We start from the raw sequence: 21237 nt of genomic DNA on the forward strand, positions 1-21237 counted from the left end.
CCTTATGTATATCTATATCACACTTTAACATTTTAATTAATGTTTTAAAATGTTATCAAATGAAAATGTACAACTCCTTTTATTTTTGGCAAAGTTAAAACAAGGACAAACATGATATTCCTCGAAAACGATGTTTAAATAAATGACTTCATTATAAAGAATATTATTGTTGCTATTATAACTTTGAAGTACATTGTACGATGCTAATATATTTCTGTCATAATTTCAAGTTAAATCGATCTTTTATTTTGACGGGTTGTAGCGGACCTTTGAGTTTCAGAGTGTATTTGACAATGGTTTTTCTCAAATAAAACTAGGAAATGTTAATTTAGGTTTCCTCTCAGAGCAGCTCTGCTGATGTTCATGTTTATGTAACTTAGACGCTGAACACAACATTAGCGTCATGCGTACTTCAGTATGCAGCAGAGACATGCAGAAACATTATTTATATAGCAGTCTCTGCGCTTTAATATTCACAGACACATATCATAACTACTTTTGATTTATCCATCCATCAGACTGCGCGTTTTACGTGACATCCTCGTTAAACTGTAAACTCCATGTTCACGACTGCACCGGGATTCCCTCTGCTTCACGGAAATCATACGGCCTTAACTTATAACTTGTTATTAATGCGACACACCTTCATCTGCACGGAGGGGTGGTGTCCGCGAATATGAGCAAATTTTTAATATCCGAAGTATTCCCATACTGCAGATTTTAACTTTTTTTCCGGCGGGGATGGAGATGAGATATAATCTCTGTCTCTGTCATTTTCTCCGCAGCCGAGTCAATGCAGAGTGAAGCAGCCGAGTGGAAATAAGTTGCATACAGTGTTGGGGGTAATATATTACAAGTAACTCAAGTTACGTAATCAGATTACTTTTTTCAAGTAACTATTAAAGTAACGCATTACTTTTTAATTTACAAGAGAATATCTGAGTTACTTTTTTAAATAAGTAACGCAAGTTACTTTTTTTTTTTCAATGTATTGATTGACAGCTCTGCTGTCCCCATGTTGAGAGAAATCAGAAGATGTTACTGTAGTTCTAAAATAAATATGAATATTAGAATGACTGTCACATTTAGTCTGTGGCTCTCACCTGTCTTTTAGTTTTTGTTATCTTGTGTGTATGTACTGTCTGTGATTTTTTAAGTTCCTTGTTGGTTACGGTCTCGACAAGTTCTGTTAGCTGTTTTGATCAGTGTTTATGGATCACTTCTTTCTTACTTGCTGTCTAGGAATGATGCCTCATGTGAAAGCACATTTACTGATGACGGTCCAAATGAACAAAAGCTGTCTGTGACAGGCTAAACGATGAAATCCCAAACAAGATGAACTGAGAACAAACATTCAGTGAAGCAATGGAGGCAAAGGTTGAAATATTCAATAACTGCTTTGAATGAAAAAAAAAGTTCCATACATGTAAACAATTCTTTGCAATTTGTGTCTTGTGTGTGTGTGTGTGTGTGTGTGTGTCTGTGTGTGAGTGTGTGTGTGTGTGTGAGTGTGTCTGTGTGTGTCTGTGTCTGTGTGTGTGTGTGACCATATTGCAAATGATGAAGGGCTTCAACTACAGAACATTACATTTCTGTAAAGGTTTTGTGGTTAAACCCTAGGAAACCAGGCACCTAAAACAGTGCTAGGTCTCCTGAGTCACGACCCAGAAATGGGTTGCGGCTCTGATTTGGGTCATGGACGGCAAGGAACAACACTGCTAAATGCAAATAAGAAAATAAATGATATTCAAAATAAATGCATAAAGAAACAACAACTTTGACTTACAATTTTGACTTACTTGAGCAACAAGCAACACTCAGTTTTCTTCTTGTTGGGTCTCTTGCAGTTCTTGATCATTTCACTCATCTTTGGTGCTGCTTTGGGTCACCACTATGTGTAAACCATATATGCCATGCAATAATCATCTGAATAAACAATCAATTAATCAGCTGAGCAGTTGTGTGTCTGTGTGTGTGTGTGTATGTGTGTAACTGGTATTAATTAAGTTATGAGGACCAAATGTCCCCACAAGGATAGTAATACCAGTAAATTCTGACCTTGTGGGGACATTTGTTTGGATAAACAAGCTTATAAATCAATTTTGAGAATCTAAAATTGCTTGTAGGCTTTGTGTGAGGGGATAGAAAATACAGTTTATACAGTAGAAAAACCATTATGCCTATGGAATGAACCCATAATGATAGGAATACCAGTGTGTGAGAGTGTGTGTTTAATTACTTGACTGAGATTGTTCAGTTGTTACAGTCTGCAGTCAAATATAATGTAAGCAATCAGTGTCCTACTGTACTAGTTACTTCATATTGTCTTTCTTTTTTATGCAATATAATGCATTCTAATTTCATATATAGTGTATATATTTCATGCATCTTAGCATTGCGTGCTGTAAATGTGTACATTTGCTTTGGATAAAATAATTTGATAAATAAATGAATATATATGTAAAATGATCAAAATCTGATGAATGTGTGCGTTATGTAAGACTCCTAAATCTGCTTACTTACACATTAGTATCTCCACGACTGACCTTAATATGCATGAGTTATTTAATTCATAGATAATAAAGGAGAACTTTCCATATGCTGATTTTATCAGCTGTAAACACGAACCTGTATTACCAAATGGGCCTGATTCACAATGTTTTTAACGTTTAATCAGCGACCAAACTATGGTCTGTACGGACCGGTTGAGAAAAGAACTGTTTTGACATTCATTCCGTGTTTGTTTGCTGGAGTTTTTAATTAGGACAAAATATCTGTCATTTGCACTTATATATTGTTGCTCTTTTGTTAGTTTTGACTGCTTTTATTGTCCTCATTTGTAAGTCGCTTTGGATAAAAGCGTCTGCTAAATGACTAAATAAAATAAAAATAAATAAAATAAACATTCTAATTTCATATATATCACATATATTTCATGCATCTTGGCATTGCGTGCTGTAAATGTGTACATTTGCTTTGGATAAAATAATTTGATAAATAAATGAATATATATGTAAAATGATCAAAATCTGATGAATGTGTGCGTTATGTAAGACTCCTAAATCTGCTTACTTACACATTAGTATCTCCACGACTGACCTTAATATGCATGAGTTATTTAATTCATAGATAATAAAGGAGAACTTTCCATATGCTGATTTTATCAGCTGTAAACACGAACCTGTATTACCAAATGGGCCTGATTCACAATGTTTTTAACGTTTAATCAGCGACCAAACTATGGTCTGTACGGACCGGTTGAGAAAAGAACTGTTTTGACATTCATTCCGTGTTTGTTTGCTGGAGTTTTTAATTAGGACAAAATATCTGCATTGACTCGGCCGTGAAAAGAGCGAGACCAATAATTGTTTCATTGGAAAATAGCTGAGGTGCACAAACAGCTCAGTGAAGTTCTCAGGAAACAAGGCGAAGCACAACGTTACCTGCCTGATAAGAATCTGAAGTGTAACTCTTAATGCCATTCTGCCACAATTACAACAACACTGGAGAAACCCCAAAGTACTGCCGTACAAAGCTAAATACTTACTTTTTGTTTATTTCTTTGGCCCTTCAGTAAACACCTTCTCCAGCTATTCTGTCATTAATATTAGTGACTGTACGGATGTATCTGTTTCCCTTTTTCAGTGGAATAAATCAAATGAGTGTTTGATGCATGCGGGCGGGACTGTAGCGCAGAAATCGTCCCACAGTTGTAAGGAAACCCTCCAAACCTGTTGGTGCAGGTATGAGGAGCTTTGACAGACTGAGCTGTGATGCTTCCTCCTGTAATGAGTGCGTGTCACTGATTTAAGACTGCCAGACAAACTGCTGGAGGAGTCTGGAGTGAGAAGCACACTGAGCAGAGATGCATCAGGGACGCCTGCGGCTGCGGCCGTGGCTGGAGGAGCAGATCGATTCCGGCAGACACCCTGGAGTCATGTGGCTGGACCAGGTGAGATCTGTGCTTAATAGAGCTGCTTCAAGTCACCTTTATTTATATAGCGCTTTTGACAATACAGATCGTGTCGGAGCAGCTTTACAGCATCAAATAGTGTGTCAATAGTCATCATCCAGCTCAGTTCAGTTTAAATAGTGTCTGTGCAATCAAGTCAACGATATCGCTGGAAATGAAGTGTGCCCGACTAAGCAAGCCAGAGGAACCGAAACTCCATCGGTGACAGAATGGAGAAAAAACCTTGGGAGAAACCAGGCTTCAGACTGCTGCTGTGTGCTTGGAACCTGCCTCATTAAGTATTTTAACTTTCCAGACTTGCCCAGTGAAGCGTTAAACAGATGTTGAATTTACTTTGAACTGCTATACATATCTAGATATATGTCAGTCTCTCTATATATGTGACCCTGGAGCACAAAACCAGTCATAAAAGTCAATTTTGTGAAACTGAGATTTATGCATAATCTGAACGCTGAATAAATTAGCTTTCCATTGATGTATGGTTTGTTAGGATAGGACAATATTTGAAAATCTGGAATCTGAGGGTGCAAAAAAATCTAAATATTGAGAAAATCATCTTTAAAGTTGTCCAAATGAAGTCCTTAGTAATGCATGCCGTATAAACAAATATGTAAACATTGTGAAGACTTTGATTACAGTTAACAAATATATGAATATGCTATATATTAACATACGTGTTGTTCAGTAGTTATTAAATGGTGCCACGATCTATGAGTGTCCAAATCTGTATTTTCATTAAGTGAATGCACATTAGTGTCAAGTTTCGCTTCACGTTTTGAGTCTGGCTCAAAAAAATTGATGGACTCCTTTTAAGTCACTTAAAAATGTCTGAATGTCTTTTCATTCGATACATAATATCAAACCCCTTGGCAGTTAGATGATGCTTTTCCAAAAGATTTATTTTTGACTGAGTGATCTTGAGGTGACGAGAATCACAAAAACTTTCAACACATTCCAGAGTTTGACAAACAGAAAGAGCTGAAGATGTTTTGTCTTCTTTTGAAAAGCTGACACTTTGTCTGAAAAGTGTGCTATATTTATTTAAAATAAACGTGGCTTGTTTTGATATCTTAATATATAATGCAATGACATTTTTACAATGTCTGTGACTGCCAACACTGAGATTTTGCCCAAATCTTTAGAAATCACCAGAACAGCTCGTTTAATACTGCAGTTATACGACTTGTGATTTGACCAAACTGAAGACTGGTGCAGTAGCCTCCTCTCCTCTCGTGGATTTCAGGCCGATACAAACCCGGCACAGACAAACCCGATCCCAAGACGTGGAAAGCAAACTTCAGATGTGCACTCAACTCCCTGACGGACGTCCACGAGCTCCAGGACAAGAGCATCAAGAAAGGCCACAACGCTTTCAGAGTTTATACTCTCCTTCCACACAGCAAAACAGTCAAGAGACGCAAAGGTATCTGCACATATAAACCTTTTGGGATATTATCGAATACTTCTAGATTTCACACATAGTGCATCTGTGTATATTGAGTTCCTAAATGTGATTTAGGTTATTCTCGTTAATGCATGAGAAGTCTTGAGTTTGTGATGATGTTTCTCTTTAGCTTTGAGGTGTTTGGAGAGCGACAGTGAAGCAGCGACACCTCCGCAAACACAAAGAAACACGCCACTGGAGAGATTTACAGGTGTGAACCAATGACAGGTGACAACCTAAAACACTAACTAGCTTCCCCACTGTAATGGAGATGTGGTATCTTTCCCGTATGGATGCAGAGGCCTTCTGGAAGCTCTCCGATGACCGAGGCAGTGAAGATAAATGTGTCGAGCAGCAGAGACCAGACATCACCTTCTCACAGGGTAACTGCACTCGTCTTAAGACTAGCGGAGGTGTAAAGTGACTAATGAATGGCCTCCGCAGGACTGCAGCTGAACAAGACAGACGAGCACGAGCAAACCGAAGCTGTGCTGAAGGTAAGATCTCTGCTGGACATGCTGGCTGTTCTCATCCAAACACAGGTTAGGAGTCGACTCGAGCGAGAGAGATCTCGGGACGCCAGCGAGTAAACACGGCTCACTTGCATGAAGCGGGAAAACCTAATAAAAGCATCTGCAGCGGCCTTGCTGTCTGTTGAACACGAACGCTGGAGCATCTGATGCACAAAGTCTCAGCAATAACGCTGTGCTGTCTCAGATTACTCCATTTATCAAGATATTTTCAGGCGATCGTGAGCGGTTCCACAGGACACTAGAATGGCTCTGGAGCAGGTTATGTTCATTAAATAGTTGCAAAGGCAACTTACCCTGAAACTTAATACTATAGTAATTTATAGTAAATACTAGAGTGTTTTTTTAACCATACCATACTATAGAGAAGTGTATTATACTGTATATATTATAGTATTTACAACACTTTGTTAATGAATGCTACAGCATACTGTAGAATTTACTATAGTGAACTGATAAACTGTAATAAATACTGTAGTATACTTTAGTATAATATACTCTATAGTTGTAGAAAACTTATTGGTACAGTATTGGGTAAAGTAATTTGTTTATATTACCACAGCAACTATAGAATTACAGCAACTATATAATTACTACAACAAATTAGTTCAAGTACTTTACTATAGTATGGTTCAAAAACACTATAGTATTTATTATAAATTACTATAGCATTTTTTTTTTTCGTTTGGGTTACCTCAGTCTGTTTACTTGGGTTTTTGAAAAAAAAGAAAAAAAAAATGCATTTGTATGTCAACCACTCCAAAAAACACTTTAAATGGATCGTTCACCCAAAAATGAAAATGGTCATTTATTCACGCTATGGAAGTCAATGGGGACCAACAACGGTTACCAGCATTCTTCAAAACATCTAAATAATATTATAAAACGGATAGTTCCGGTGCTTGATTCTGATTGGCTGAGCCGCGTTCGAAGCTGTTGTAAATTACTCTACAAACATACACCTTTGTTTACGTTTGTGTGTTGCTCGGCAACCACTTTGTTGCAACCACAACTGTTTCTGAGGAACTACATTGCAACTATAGAATTATCTCAACAAATTAATTCAAGTACCTTACTATAGTATGGTTCAAAAACACTATAGTATTTATTATAAATTACTATAGCATTTTTTTTTTTCGTTTGGGTTACCTCAGTCTGTTTACTTGGGTTTTTGAAAAAAAAGAAAAAAAAAATGCATTTGTATGTCAACCACTCCAAAAAACACTTTAAATGGATCGTTCACCCAAAAATGAAAATGGTCATTTATTCACGCTATGGAAGTCAATGGGGACCAACAACGGTTACCAGCATTCTTCAAAACATCTAAATAATATTATAAAACGGATAGTTCCGGTGCTTGATTCTGATTGGCTGAGCCGCGTTCGAAGCTGTTGTAAATTACTCTACAAACATACACCTTTGTTTACGTTTGTGTGTTGCTCGGCAACCACTTTGTTGCAACCACAACTGTTTCTGAGGAACTACATTGTTTGGTGGAAGAATACTGTTTTTATTAATATCACTACACTTTATTTGCTCTGTTTTATTCTGTGAAACCTTACTACGTATATGGAATAACCGTTTTATAAAAGCAATAAGCCCCAAGAAGCTCACGACGGTTTTCAGAGGAAATATTTACCCGCGTACTAATTAAGTTTATAAAACGGAGAGTTCCGGTGCTTGATTCTGATTGGCTGAGCCGCGTTCGAAGCTGTTGTAAATTACTCTACAAACATACACCTTTGTTTACGTTTGTGTGTTGCTCGGCAACCACTTTGTTGCAACCACAACTGTTTCTGAGGAACTACATTGTTTGGTGGAAGAATACTGTTTTTATTAATATCATTACACTTTATTTGCTCGGTTTTATTCGGTGAAACCGTACTACGTATATGGAATAACCGCTTTATAAAAGCAATAAGCCCCGTGAAGCCGTGGTCTACAGTGAATTTATAACAGCTAACTCCGCTTCGCGTCATACCTAACAACGCCCCTTAGCGGTTATAAATTCACTGTAAACCACGGCTTCTCTGGGCTTATTGCTTTAGCAGAATTGTTATTTTTGGGTGAACGATCCCTTTGACAATGCCACAAGACGTGGCCTTCATGAACTCATTTCAGCTCCAGCTAATGCTTTGTCAAGCCAACACCGAGGTTTGTTTTGAACTGCTCTTTTCTAGTTAGTTCCTTGAGTGTTGGATCTAAGACGGTGTGCGTTCGTTCTGCAGATCGTGGATCACCTGAAGAACCTGGAGCACTGGAGTCCCTCGTGCGAGAGCGACAGGGGCTGGAGGACAAACCCCGTGTGGATGGGATGCCGGTGTAAGAAAACATCTCCGCATCCTACAGCTATCCCCAGTAAACACTGGAGAACAAAACTATACTCCAACACAGTCTTCCACCTAACCATTTGATCACTTTTAAGAATTGTGTGTCCTTATTAGCTATTAAGATCGGTGAACTCCTCTGATTTCAGGCGAGACGGTGGAGTTTTCCGGTTACTCCTTCCAGACCGACTGTAACACCTCATCCGGTCAATACGACTGAACCAGCAGCTTCACACTACTGCATTTGGATTTGTGTTTTTTGCAGTGCAACTGAAGAAAAACCATAGTCATCAATGGACATGTTAATGACTGGACAGTGAAACTGTGCCTGAATGATTTTGAGTTGTAATAAATTATGATAAATTATGCAAAATGACAGTTTCTTGGTCACTAAAGAAGACATCAGCTATTTTTATTTGTATGCCAAATCTTTCAATAAATCTTGAGTTTATGCTTTGGATTAAACCATGTGTGGCCTTCATTCCCAAACGAGCGTGCAGGACATCGATGAACGTCATTCCTGTGCGTATTGAATCAGGTGACTATTCAAGTACGGCAGTGAACGTGTTGTAGAAATGTTAGGAACATTTCAGCTCGCTGTCCGATCCTGCTTCGGCAGAGTTTAACTCCAAATGCAAGACCTCGATTAGCTGGATGAGACGTGTTGGACACCCCTGACTAATAATCACAGGCTTTTCTCTTTTCAGAGACTGTAAGACGCGCTCGAGACAGTCGGGAGATTTTAATCATATTACCACACAATGTGATTTCGTTCAAGATAATGTCATTCCAGCCCACGTCTGAAGAGCCAGTGAGTTTTACAAGCAATGAAACGCAGCCGCGGTGTAGTTTAAACACCACTTTAATATCAGCGGGACAGACTGTATAAATAGCACAACTGCAAGTAAAAGCAGTCAGCGTATTTGATGGCTCGAGTAAAGAGCGAGAGGGCAGTAAAAGCATGACAGAGAGTCCAGATCAGTAATCGAAGGCCTGGCTGAAGCTGCGTTTCTGAGCAGCGCCTCCTCCTCGTGCTCTTCTGCCGCCGGAGCCGTTGTTGCCTCTGAAGCCAAAGGAGCGGCGTCCTCGTCCCCCGAAGCCTCCGGAGGACCGCTCGCTGCTCTGCCGCATGCTCTGCTCCATCTCGGGGAGCTCTGTGGCCACGCTCAGCTGCCAGCGCCCGCCGTCCTGCCAGCTGTCCTGCAGAGACACAGAAACACAAGCCTCCGCTAGTGAAACCCGAGAGCGCACAGCGACTCTCAAACACATGGGAAAGAAGTGTGTACAGACACGTCCCTCCAGCGTGGCTTTACAAGCGCTTCGTCATACCTGCATCTCTTTCACTTTGCTGGCTGGGACGTCGAAACACACACCCTGAGAGAAACACACACACAGGAGCCGTTAGAAATCAAGCCCTGAACTCTCAAAAACAAACAGAGATGCAGATCCTCAGTCTCACTTAGGGGCGTGCCATTATTGACAAAAAATAATATCTTCTGGGATTTTATCGATGACGATAATTAGACGATATTTTGCGGAGTGTGTTAATGTGCTGGCATCTTAAGGACTGCCGTGGACAGCTGACTCAAAGTTTTTGATATTTTTCATATTCTGTGTGGTGGTCAGTTCACAGCAGTGATAGAAATTAATCTTTCCCAATAAGTTTAAAATAGGGGTGTAACGGTTCACAAAATTCACGGTTCGGTTCGATACGACACAGCGGTGTCACTGATACAGCAAAAACAAGGAAATGCCAGAGAAATTTCCTTGATTTATTTATTTATTTTTTCTATTAAAACTAACATCATAAAATATGATCTTAAAAATATGTTAGACTTTGGAAGGCCTTTTGACCTTTGCCGTTTATCAAAGATGATTTTGGAAGCTTTTTTAACATTTGTTTCTTATTTATTTGGTTCCACCGCGTTTGCTGATTTTCAGTGTTTAAGTTATTTGTTATTTTATATTAGGCCTATAGCATGGTGTATTTGTACTCGTTTTGTTAATAAATTAAACATTCTGTGTTTAATGTGAGTTTGTCATACTGTCTTGTTGTTGTCCATTTAATCAATTGACGACGAATTGACGCTAATTCGAACAGGCATTTACAAGCCATTTAAAAGCGAATAAAAGAAAACTATAACGAACTACCTCACCGTCACAACCTGGAGTACATTATATTTCACACACTTTAAGCTCTTTTATTTTCCAAATGTAATAGGATTACTCAAACGAATCGTTCGGTTTGTAATGCGTACCGAACCGAAAGCCTCGTACTGAACGGTTCAATAGGAACACGTGTATCGTTACACTCCTAGTTTAAAATGATTTTTACCTTTTATGGGCATTTTTACCTTTACAAAGCCATTTTTTCTAAACGTGTGCACCATCTTTTCAGTCAAATTACTACATTTTATCAGTGTATTATGAAATCAGTATCAACTAAATTCATCTTTGCAATGCAGAAGAAACACAGAAGCTGCATCTGAAGAGGCATTTAGATGCGTTTACTCACTGTTTAATGCAGGACATGAATGCATTTAACATGCATTTATAATGTTTTGATATATTAAACATAAAACGTTGAATACTGTTATTTGAAATTAAATAATAAAAATATATTTTAAATGTGGAATTAAAACCACCAGTAGGTGGCAGCAAGTCACTGTTAATAAGTGAGTCATTGCGATTGAACCGAATAATTTAAACGGTTGATTCATTCAGGAACGAATCACCGTCATGTTGCTCAGAGACGCAGAACCAGGAAATATGGTGTCTAAAACATAAATCTCTTAAATTCTTTTTTATTGAAGGGCCGTAAAAAATCAATATCTCAGTAGTGTAATGGTAATTTTTGGATGAAAAAAATGCCCCCATGTCTTGAATTTGTGATCGTTATGAAGGTATTTTAATAAATTGAATCATGCAGTGAAAGAACGTGATTTACCATGATTTAGAAATAACAAACAGTCAGAATATTGCGCCTCAAGTGGGAATTTGGGTATATATGCAAATGTGTTATAGTAATATGTGAAAATAAATCAATAATAATACAGAATTGATAAAACTGGTAATAGATGATCAACAAAATCCATCAGATTATTCATCAGGTCTGTGCACAGAGAAACTCATCGGTGACATCCGCAGCTCAAGAGGTCTTTGTATATGATATAGAGACTGTAGGAACAACACGTGAGTATTTTTCCTAGCATACAATCACATTGACTGTAAATGTTTAATAATGTTAAATTCAAACGCAGAGTATTTCCACTTCACATAAAGGCCTGTCCTGACCTTAGTGTGTGTATATATCAAAATGTGTGCGTGTATTTATTTCACATTAATATTTCAGAGTATTCATTTCGATTAAAATAACTGTTCTGAGACGTTAAATGCACCTTTACAACCGCCCATATGTTTACCTCAAACCTTAGTGTTGCAAGCAATATCTCGATGCATATTCACTGTAACGGCATAGTGTGTGTGCATGCTTCTACTGATCAGTTTATGCTTTTGTTTTATCGTTTTATTATTATTATTATAGGAGAACTGGATGTTGAATAGTGTGGGCTTTTTCATACCACAGAATAAAAAAAAAAAGAAGAGAGAAATCTATTAAGAAAAATGCACTATCACACCCCTAATTTAGATTTACTGAGAGTCAGGCAAACTCAAATATATAAATGTTCCTTTAATTTTGCAATTTTTCTGTCATATTTGCGGTCATTAGTTTTTAATCATACGTTTTGGCAATGCATCCCAGCGACTGTATGTCGTCCTGACTGAGGAGCACTAAATGCCGTCTTGGCTTCAGTAAACACGTACCGTCCTGCCCTTGAGGAAGGTCATGCGTTTGATGTGCTCATCGATTCCCTCCCCGAGCTGCTCCTTCAGGCCGCGCCAGGCGAAACCGATGTTGTGCATTTCTTGAGAGCAGTTCAGTATCATGGTGGAGAACCCCTGAGAGAACGAGACATGCTTCATAAACGTCTGCGGAGTTTCACACCGATTCAATAACTCTGCATTAACTGAAGAAAGACAGTTGTGCTGTGGTGTGATGTGAAGACGTACGGCGTCGGAGCTGATGAGGGACCTCTGCTCCAGGCTTGTGGCTCCTGATATGTGAGCGAGGGCCGCCGCCAGCGCCTCCTCCGCCCCGCGCTGCTCGATCAGTTCACGCGCCGCCTCGCGGAAATACCCCACCGCCACGGCCGGGACCGAGTCCAGAAACCTGCAGCAGCGGCGTACATCACATTCACGGTAAATAAAACATTAATCTCTGCATGCACATCAGCGTGATGATTAATCTGAGCGTCTCGGACCTCACGGCGTCTTTACTGGAGGACTGGATGATGTCGTTGGCCGTCGGGACCCCGACCCGTTTGAAGGTGATTCCCTGCAGCAGGCGAACACGAGACACATTAGCGACGCAGGCGGCTATTAACCAGCCATCATTTGCTCAGCTGATGACATTGTGGTTCATTTACAGCCAAGACATTATTCGGGCTTGATTCAGGACAACTGGGACATCTCGGTCCAATAAAAGTGTCACGATTTACCTCAATTCTGTCATATTAAAATGTGACCCTGGAGCACGGGTATATTTGTAGCAATAGCCAACAATACATTGTATGGGTCAAAATTATAGATTTTTCTTTTATGCCAAAAATCATTAGGATATTAAGTAAAGATCATGTTCCATGAAGATATTTTGTAGATGTCCTACCGTAAATATATCAAAACTTAATTTTTGATTAGTAATATGCATGGCTAAGAACTTCATTTGGACAACTTTAAAATTGATTTTCTCAATATTTAGATTTTTTTGCACCCTCAGATTCCAGATTTTCAAATAGTCCAGTCCTAACAAACCATACGTCAATGGAAAGATGATTTATTCAGCTTTCAGATGATGCATAAATCTCAATTTCAAAAAATTGACCCTTATGACTTGGTGGTTTTGTGCTCCAGGGTCACAAATTTGTAATAATACAATAATAATAATAAAAAAGAAAAATAAAGCTTTTTGAATTGTTTTTAAAATTCAGACAAATATCTTGTCGGTCAGATCTGATCACACGGTTTATCTGTCATTTGTTGGTTAACCCATATTCACTCCTCTAACGTCTCACCGCTTTCTGCTCCACAAACTTGAGCTGGCTCTCCTCCTTGCGCTGGTAAAAACAGATGCAGATGCCCGTTCTTCCAGCTCTGCCGGTCCGTCCAGACCGGTGGATATATGATTCCACATCCTGCACTCACAACACAAGCTTAAGCTGTTACAGAGCATCTTAAACTACAGAGATCCTATCAGCAGGGACTCATCAAGGAATAGGATAAACATGCGCTAAAATACAGATGAAAGAAACATTTAAAAGAACCTACCAAATGTAGGAAACAGAATAAGTAGAACTGAATTAGGGAGTGTAGGAAATCAACATAAAACCCAGTGTGATTGAAGTAAAAGAGGACAGCAGCGGTGGGACTGACGCACGTTTGGAGGAGAGCACTGAATGACCAGGTCCACCTCGGGGATGTCCAGGCCGCGGGCCGCTACGTTAGTGGCCACCAGCACCTCGAACGTGCCGCTCCTGAAGCCCTTGAGCGTGATCTCTCTCTGCTTCTGAGGGATGTCTCCATGCAGCGACTGCGCGCTCTGAACCACCACAGACAGACACAGGAGAGTGAAACACAGCGGCAAGCAAATCATGTTAGCAATCAGACTGACAAGCCTTCATGCAAACACCGTCCTTAATCCATCCCACTGACATGCTGACCGTAGATCATTTCTAACTCAATGGAGAGCACATGTAAACCTTTCATCGGACTGGAAACCGAAACAGGACAGTGCTGCGCATTAGGGCTGGGACAATACATCGATGCATCGCGAAGCGAGAAATGATTCTGCATCGATACTGAGATTTTCCGAAGACATCGTGATTGTCTCTGGAAACGATTCTGAGCTTAGTTTTGAACAGCAGATGGCGCTGCATGCTTTTAGCCGTATTCTGCTTGCTTCCAGTTCCTTACACGCACACCACTTGAACTTAAAATAATCATTCATAAAGTTTGAAAAGGTTGAAGCGAATTCACACAGTGGGCTGTGTTTACGTTAATCTCGCGTCATAAAAGCCGATGTGCAATTTAACCACTTACATGACTCAGCCGAACGCACAAGTGATCTTCTTCGTGAGCATTTGAGTGTGCGGTTAAAAACTAGAGTAGAGCGCCATCTGCTGTTAAAAACTAAGCTCAGAATCCATTCCAGAGAGAATCGCCATGCATTGTGAAGATCTCAGAATCACGATGCATGGATTTATTGTCCAGCCCTAGTGCGAAATCGTGTGCGTTATTTATATTATTTAGCATTCATATAAACACTACACTTGTATTAGTCGATCAGAATGAGGTCAGGTCTCCATATAAACATGGGCAGTGCTGGTGGGGTGTGCGCAGTGCTGCACCTGTTTGATGGATGTGTTCATGGAGAGCTCAGTGGCGTCTCTCTTGGTCTCGCAGAAGACGATGGTCCGGCCGTGGCTGCCGCTGTACACCTGAACGACGTCGCCGATGACTGACGCCCGCTGAGACCAGTGACACGCGATCGCCAGGTGCTGCGCGCCAGAACACAAGCATCGAACCATTCAATAAACACTAGAACTGCTCGATATAATGGATGAATGACAGCAATAACTCATCATTACAAATCAGTTACACACTGCAATAAAAAAAATTAATACAAATGCAAACCACAAAGGCAATGAGAAGTTTGTTCTGAAGCAGAATGAAGTTTTGCATGCAATTTTCTTGTCCTTCATCACATTAGATGCAAATCTATAAATGACTCTGTCGCCACCTAGAGGAGGAAACCCTCGGCTGACTTTACAGAGACCTTTGGATCTATCCTCTTCTGATGACGGGGCATAATTATGAAATTGTGTTATTGTGATGTGATGTTGTAGACACACTGTGACAGATCTAGCTGAAGATATCATTTAACTACCCGTTTTTGTTTTCAAACCACATGTATTCTTTATTCTGACTAACGAGCACCATTATATTTACTGACTGATGTTGGGAGCACTCCCACATCTTCACAAAGCAGGCTCACTGCATTACCTCGACTGTGGTGGCGGCTTTCTGGGTCTTCTTCCCGATGAGATCCACATGGATGAACTGAGAGCGCATGTATTTCTTGGCCACGTCGTAAACCCAGGAGGGACACGTCGCTGAGAACAGCAGCGTCTGCGGCTTCTCCTCTGCATCTACACGAGAAGAGTTCAGAAACCCTGCTCAGAGACGCTCTGGAAACATGACGTACATTAGGGCTGTGCCGTTAATCGGAATCGTGATGAGACGTTGAGATTTGCTAATCGCTAAGCCTGCGATGTGGACGCGATATTACTCTGAGATGCAAACAGCTGAGGGGGGGAACATTGCACAGAATTTCTTTTAGAAATGTGCTTCACATGCTCATTTGTAGTTACTTTATGGTATTTTTTTAAATATTTTTTATTGCCTTATGTCCAAAACTGTAATTTTTCACAAAAAACAAACAAACATTTTTTTAGTATCTTGCTGCAACATTTGACAAAAATCAAGATTGAATATATTTGGCCAAAATCCCATGTTATAAAGATGAATATTATAATATTAGACTCCGCTTACACTCTCTTCAGCGTTCCCACATCTCAGACCTCAAATGCAGGAAATATTACCCTTTTTAGACATAGTTTTTGAAGTAAAAATAAAGAAAATACTATACAAAACTTAGCCACCGTGTTAAGACTGTGTCTTAAGAACTAGATTGACCAACTAGAAGATGCCAAGAGAAAATCAGTCTGTCTTCTCCAATACAAACAAGACCAATCTGCCTTTTCATAACTGAATTCAAAAAGTTATGACCAGCTATGAGGAAAAAAAATTAGGTGACTAACTTTTTAAGACTAGTTTGTTTATGCAACCGGCCTTAGTTAATTATTAACCCTTGCAAGACCCCCCCCCCACACACTTTCTCATTGAATCTAAGCAAATCTCATAGGTGACCTATTTTGACCTCAAAAAACTGAGTTGTCACTGAAAGGTGGTTTAGCTTATAGTTTCTCATGGGACGAACACACTGTGAACGGGAGCATCAGACGTGCTGGGTTACCTTTCTTATAGGACAGAGAGAGGATCTCCTCCACCTGCTCGGCGAAGCCCATGTCCAGCATCTGGTCCACCTCGTCCAGCACCACGTGCTTCAGCTGAGACAGATCCAGCTTGTTATTCTGCAGATGGTCTCGGATTCGACCCGGCGTTCCCACCAGTACATCGATGCCATTGCGGATCGCTTCCACTGATGCCACAACAAGTCAATCAGCAGGTTACTAAACATCTCCAAACTGTAGTTCTGTATTTATTTTTCCATTCTTACTTCCAACTGAATTAAACTACAGATGATTTTCTGTCATTGATCATTCAGTTACAGTCACTACTATGATGATTAAAGCCCTACGTTGTGGGTTGTATGAGCTTCCTCCGTAGAAGCACGTAACAGACAGTCTCCTGGTGACGTCTTTGAAGTCTTTGGCCACCTGAATGGCGAGCTCACGAGTCGGCGTCAGAACCAGGACCTGTGTGGACACACATCACACATCTTGTCATTTGCACTTAAATATTGTTGCTCTTTTGTTAGTTTTGATTGCTTCTATTGTCCTCATTTGTAAGTCGCTTTGGATAAAAGCGTCTGCTAAATTACTAAATAAATAAAATATCACACATTCATATCATACTGGACAAAGCTGTGCACACACATTCAACCAAATTCATTTCTCAAGATCCAAAAAAAACAAACAGGCACTATTTCTACGCAGGGCTCTGAACCGGTTCAAGGAACGAAAACGAAAACCGGAAACGAACGAAATTTTGACAGGAACAGAACCAGAAACTAAATCAAATTTTATAGTTCCGAACAGAATCGTAAATTTGAAATGGCCATTAACCGGTTAATAACGTTATTTTATCGTTCCATTTAATATTTGAAATTTGCGGTCAACCAATCAGGAATTCCAGTAGTACGGTCTATGCAAATGTGACGCTGACATCACATCATATAAACTATAGGCTTACATAAAAAGGAATATAGGCATATACACAAAATATATCTCACTTAAATCACTGACAGATCAACAAAACAAAAGATAAAAATGTGCTGAGTTACGGTTCATTGTGACGCGATCCAAAGTTCTCGGAAAGGAAAACGAGACCGCAGAAAGTAGTTTTCTTTATTGTGCAAATCTGGACAGTTTTGAATGTTTCACGCGCACACAGACACAACATATTTTTGCGACATTGCAGCCTGTTTGTTATCAAAATAAAGTACAGTTAAATAAACGTATAAAAGTTGCACTGCTCCGTTGTATAATCTGTTGCGTACAGCGTGACCAGCGCCTCACTGAGCTGATATAGCCGAAGTGAGGGATGATGCTTTACATCGATGAATGTACAAAGCCTAGCCTATAATAAATTATATTTTAGCATCCAGATACGTTTTTATAGCCTAAACACACAGCCTTAACTTTAGAGCATTTGTTGTGGAGAGAAACTAATAACTGTGTTTATAATGTTTGTAAACATTTTTTTTCTTCCTCAAAACGCAATTTTATACAAGTTTTTTTTTTTAACAATGCAGTAAACATTTTTAAATATCTTTAAAAAAATACTTTAATGTCTTTAAAGCATTGATAGATTTTTTCTTTTGTATAGTAGCCTACATTTTGGCAAAATCTAGAAAAGATGATGCTGTATTGGCTGTGACTTATGTCCGACGCAGAAGTATAAATCAGCCTTTAAAAAAAAAAAAAAGAAAGAAAAGATTGTAGGGCCCTGTTGCTCAAAATGTTGAAATTGAGAGTTTTGGACTTATTTTTTCACTGAAATAAATGTTTTTGTTATTACACTGAGAGTAAAGTACCGACAAAAGGTACTGATACCAGTTACAATGTGAACAGTACACAACCCTAATCCTAATAAAAGGCACAGACGCCAAAAATAAATCTTTCAAAAAAACCAAATCCCAAAAAACCAAATCCAAAAAACCCTTTTAGCTCTACAGGCTTTTGCTTAAATGCACGAACATGACATTTGTAGCCAAACATAAACCGTACAAACACAGGAATTGCCTTCACAAAGCTAAGTGCCACTGACTCTACGCTAGGCGTCTTTAACTACTATGTACTTGCATCAAAAATATTGTTTGTTTGGTACAATGTACTTATAGTGTTCACGTTGTATTGCAAGATGCTGCTATTGAGGTGTGATACGGTTTAAGGTTAGGGACAGGTTTGGTGGTCTGGTTAAGTTTAACGGTGTAATTATAGATGTGTACTTCATTTCTGTAATTATATGTCATCACACATATATTTTAGAATATAAGTACAATGCAAAACATGTACACAATAAGTGCATTGTATCAAACGATTAATTTAATTGGTCAATACACAGTAGTTAAAGACACTTCATATAAAGTGGGTCCGAATGATTTAGCAAACCAGCACACGCATGACCTCCTTCATCCTTCAGTATCCCAGAATGCACCACATGAGCTTGATAAAAAACAATGCATCCAGAATTCTGACTGGCAGTACATAAATGAGGCATGCTCACACTTTCCAGGGCCTCTCTAAGCATCACGCATTTAAAAAACTGAATGAGAATGAACTTAAACTCACATTAAAAGCATTTTTACGTCTTGCTGTGATTTGTGACTCCGCACTATTTCTGGGTTACTCATCAAAAGTAAATTAAAGCAGTAACATTGATCGTGTTTTTCAGAACAGCAGCATCCTCAGGAGTGCACTTTTTGAGCAGCACTGTATATCTCATGGCGTTTTAAAAGCAGTGGTTTACAGCATGAGCCCGTGTTTATCGTGCACGGACACACATATGACCGCAGTACCTTTGGGGCCCGGCCTCTTCTCCTGTCCTCCGCTGCGGACTGCAGCTTCTCCACCAGAGGGACAGCGAACGAGAAGGTCTTCCCCGTGCCGGTCCTCGCCTGGCCAATGACATCCTTCCCATCATACACCGAGTTAAAGGTCTTCACTTGGATGTCGAAGAGATACGAAACACCACGGGCTAAAAGAAAGAGAGATATTTCACAATACAGTCCCAGTGTATTTCAGCAGATCCCCCTGCAGGCCGTGTGTGCAGCGTTACCCCGCAGCAGTGTGATGGTGTTCTGCGAGATCCTGAAGTTGGAGAAGGCTCCTTCTTTCTGCTCCGGGGTTTCCTGAAGACATGAGCAGATCGTCAGAAATCACCAGGGGCCAGATGTTCAGCTGGATTTGGAAATCCCATGTTCTGCGATCCAGGATCAGGGAACCCATCTTACTTTAGTGCAGGTTTTTCAAAGCAAAACTGGATTGGATCACCCTGATCCAGATACACACGGTTTCAGATTTCCAAATCTGGATTACTAGAGCTCTACGGAGCCCCTGAAGGGACATGCTAATGGGGGAAAATACCAATGTTTCGCATTGCATTTACACAAATAACTACTTCTGACTGCTCCATCTCTGATGATTGTGCTGATGTTGTTTACAATCAGTGATTTAAAAAAACAAACTTTAAAATTAAATGTACCATTTTTATTTGATATTGACAGCTGTTTAGAGATTTGGGGATATATTGCATGTTACAAATGCTGTATTTTTTGGACCAGTTTTAAAGTTGTATTACATTTTTGTTCCTGAAATCCACCTTTCTGTTGGGATCAGAATAATCACATTTATTTTTTGGATCAAAAGTATCCCAATCTTACTAAGCGTTTTGAACAGCACAAACTGAGGATTTAATCCAGATCAAAACCCAGATCTAATCTGAATTCAGAATGTTTTGCTTCTTTTGAACAACCCATTCTCTAGATCCGATGCGATGGCCAGAATCTGATGGGGTTCTGTCTGAACGGCTGGCCTCAGAGCAGCTCACTCTGAACAGAAGCAGAGGAATAAAGGCTTGTACACACTTTCTCTCGCTCGCTGTCTGAGTCCTCGCTGGACGGTCCAGGCGTATCTACAGCTGACACACATGCTTTATCAGGCTCTCCGTTGCCCATCACGTCCTCCACATTTGCCGCCTTCTTCTTCTTCTTCTTCAGCTGCACAGAGATGTCAGTTAAAGACACGTGCTCCAGAACAATGATTATGACTTCCATGAGATCTGAAATCAGAAGAAAGCCGTTACCTTGATCTGGATTGTGTCCGTGTTTCCGTTCGTGTCTGTGGACTCGGTGGGCATCTTCTCAGCCTTCCTCTTCTTAGGAGTCGGTGAATCACACTCATCTGCCATCTGCTTCTGTTCTTTCATTTTCTTTTTCTTTTTCTGGAGAAAAACAAAAGAAAAACGAGAGGTTCATCTAGCAGAGATGTGTCCGTGATCTTTATGTGGATCATGGCAGAGAAAAATAACGCTACACATTTCACATCTTCTAGCCAGACCACAATCATGTCTGATTATCGATCTTTTATTAAATAACTACTCATTTAACTTCAGTATCTCTAGCACTTTCTATTCTAATTCTATTTGTTGACCCTCTAACACTTGCTCTCTATTCGTTTTCTAACTGCTTGCTTTCTTTAAAAAAAGGCCTATAACACTAGCTTTCTCTATACTTTTTCCATTCTATCTACTTGTTTTTGTTTCGTTATATATGTGTGTGAGTGTGTGTGTGTGAGAGTGTGTGTGTGTGAGTGAGTGAGTGAGTGTGTGTGCACGAGTGTGTGCGTGTGAGTGAGTGAGTGTGTGTGTGTGTGTGCGCGCGAGTGCGTGTGTGTGCGAGTGCGTGTGCGTGAGTGAGCGTGTGCGTGAGTGTGTGTGAGAGTGTGTGAGAGTGTGTGAGTGAGTGTGAGTGTGTGAGTGAGTGTGTGTGTGAGAGTGTGTGTGAGAGTGTGTGTGTGAGAGAGTGTGTGTGTAGGTGTGTGT

General features: G+C 39.8%; 2 protein-coding genes across 3 annotated transcripts in view; one reads left to right on the forward strand and one right to left on the reverse strand.

The window, feature by feature from the left end:
* The first annotated feature begins 3865 nt into the window (after nucleotides 1–3865).
* Nucleotides 3866–8915, forward strand: LOC107709506 (interferon regulatory factor 1-like). The gene is made up of 7 exons (XM_016514003.1): nucleotides 3866–3952; nucleotides 5192–5396; nucleotides 5548–5628; nucleotides 5717–5800; nucleotides 5862–5914; nucleotides 8176–8269; nucleotides 8424–8915. Exons 1-7 carry the CDS (start codon nucleotides 3866–3868, stop codon nucleotides 8492–8494), a joined length of 675 nt encoding a protein of 224 aa, XP_016369489.1. The 3' UTR covers nucleotides 8495–8915.
* Nucleotides 8916–9001: 86 nt separating this feature from the next.
* The window catches only part of LOC107709417 (nucleolar RNA helicase 2-like), a 16557-nt gene continuing 4321 nt past the window's right edge, over nucleotides 9002–21237 (reverse strand). Inside the window, exons 2-16 of one of the 2 annotated variants that reach the window (XM_016513886.1) lie at nucleotides 20500–20631; nucleotides 20282–20413; nucleotides 19474–19546; nucleotides 19214–19392; nucleotides 16772–16889; nucleotides 16427–16612; nucleotides 15394–15539; nucleotides 14739–14888; nucleotides 13769–13930; nucleotides 13407–13526; nucleotides 12597–12670; nucleotides 12346–12505; nucleotides 12100–12234; nucleotides 9604–9648; nucleotides 9002–9474 (exon numbers count right to left, since the gene is read on the reverse strand). In XM_016513886.1, coding sequence (XP_016369372.1) covers nucleotides 9253–9474; nucleotides 9604–9648; nucleotides 12100–12234; nucleotides 12346–12505; nucleotides 12597–12670; nucleotides 13407–13526; nucleotides 13769–13930; nucleotides 14739–14888; nucleotides 15394–15539; nucleotides 16427–16612; nucleotides 16772–16889; nucleotides 19214–19392; nucleotides 19474–19546; nucleotides 20282–20413; nucleotides 20500–20631 — 2034 coding nt within the window. In that variant the 3' untranslated portion in view covers nucleotides 9002–9252. Of the gene's footprint in view, nucleotides 9475–9603; nucleotides 9649–12099; nucleotides 12235–12345; nucleotides 12506–12596; nucleotides 12671–13406; nucleotides 13527–13768; nucleotides 13931–14738; nucleotides 14889–15393; nucleotides 15540–16426; nucleotides 16613–16771; nucleotides 16890–19213; nucleotides 19393–19473; nucleotides 19547–20281; nucleotides 20414–20499; nucleotides 20638–21237 lie in introns of both variants that reach the window. The other variant, XM_016513878.1, reaches the window with a different exon arrangement.

This window comes from Sinocyclocheilus rhinocerous, unplaced genomic scaffold (genome assembly GCF_001515625.1).
Source record: "Sinocyclocheilus rhinocerous isolate Xijiao unplaced genomic scaffold, SAMN03320098_v1.1 scaffold523, whole genome shotgun sequence".
NCBI lineage: Eukaryota > Metazoa > Chordata > Actinopteri > Cypriniformes > Cyprinidae > Sinocyclocheilus > Sinocyclocheilus rhinocerous.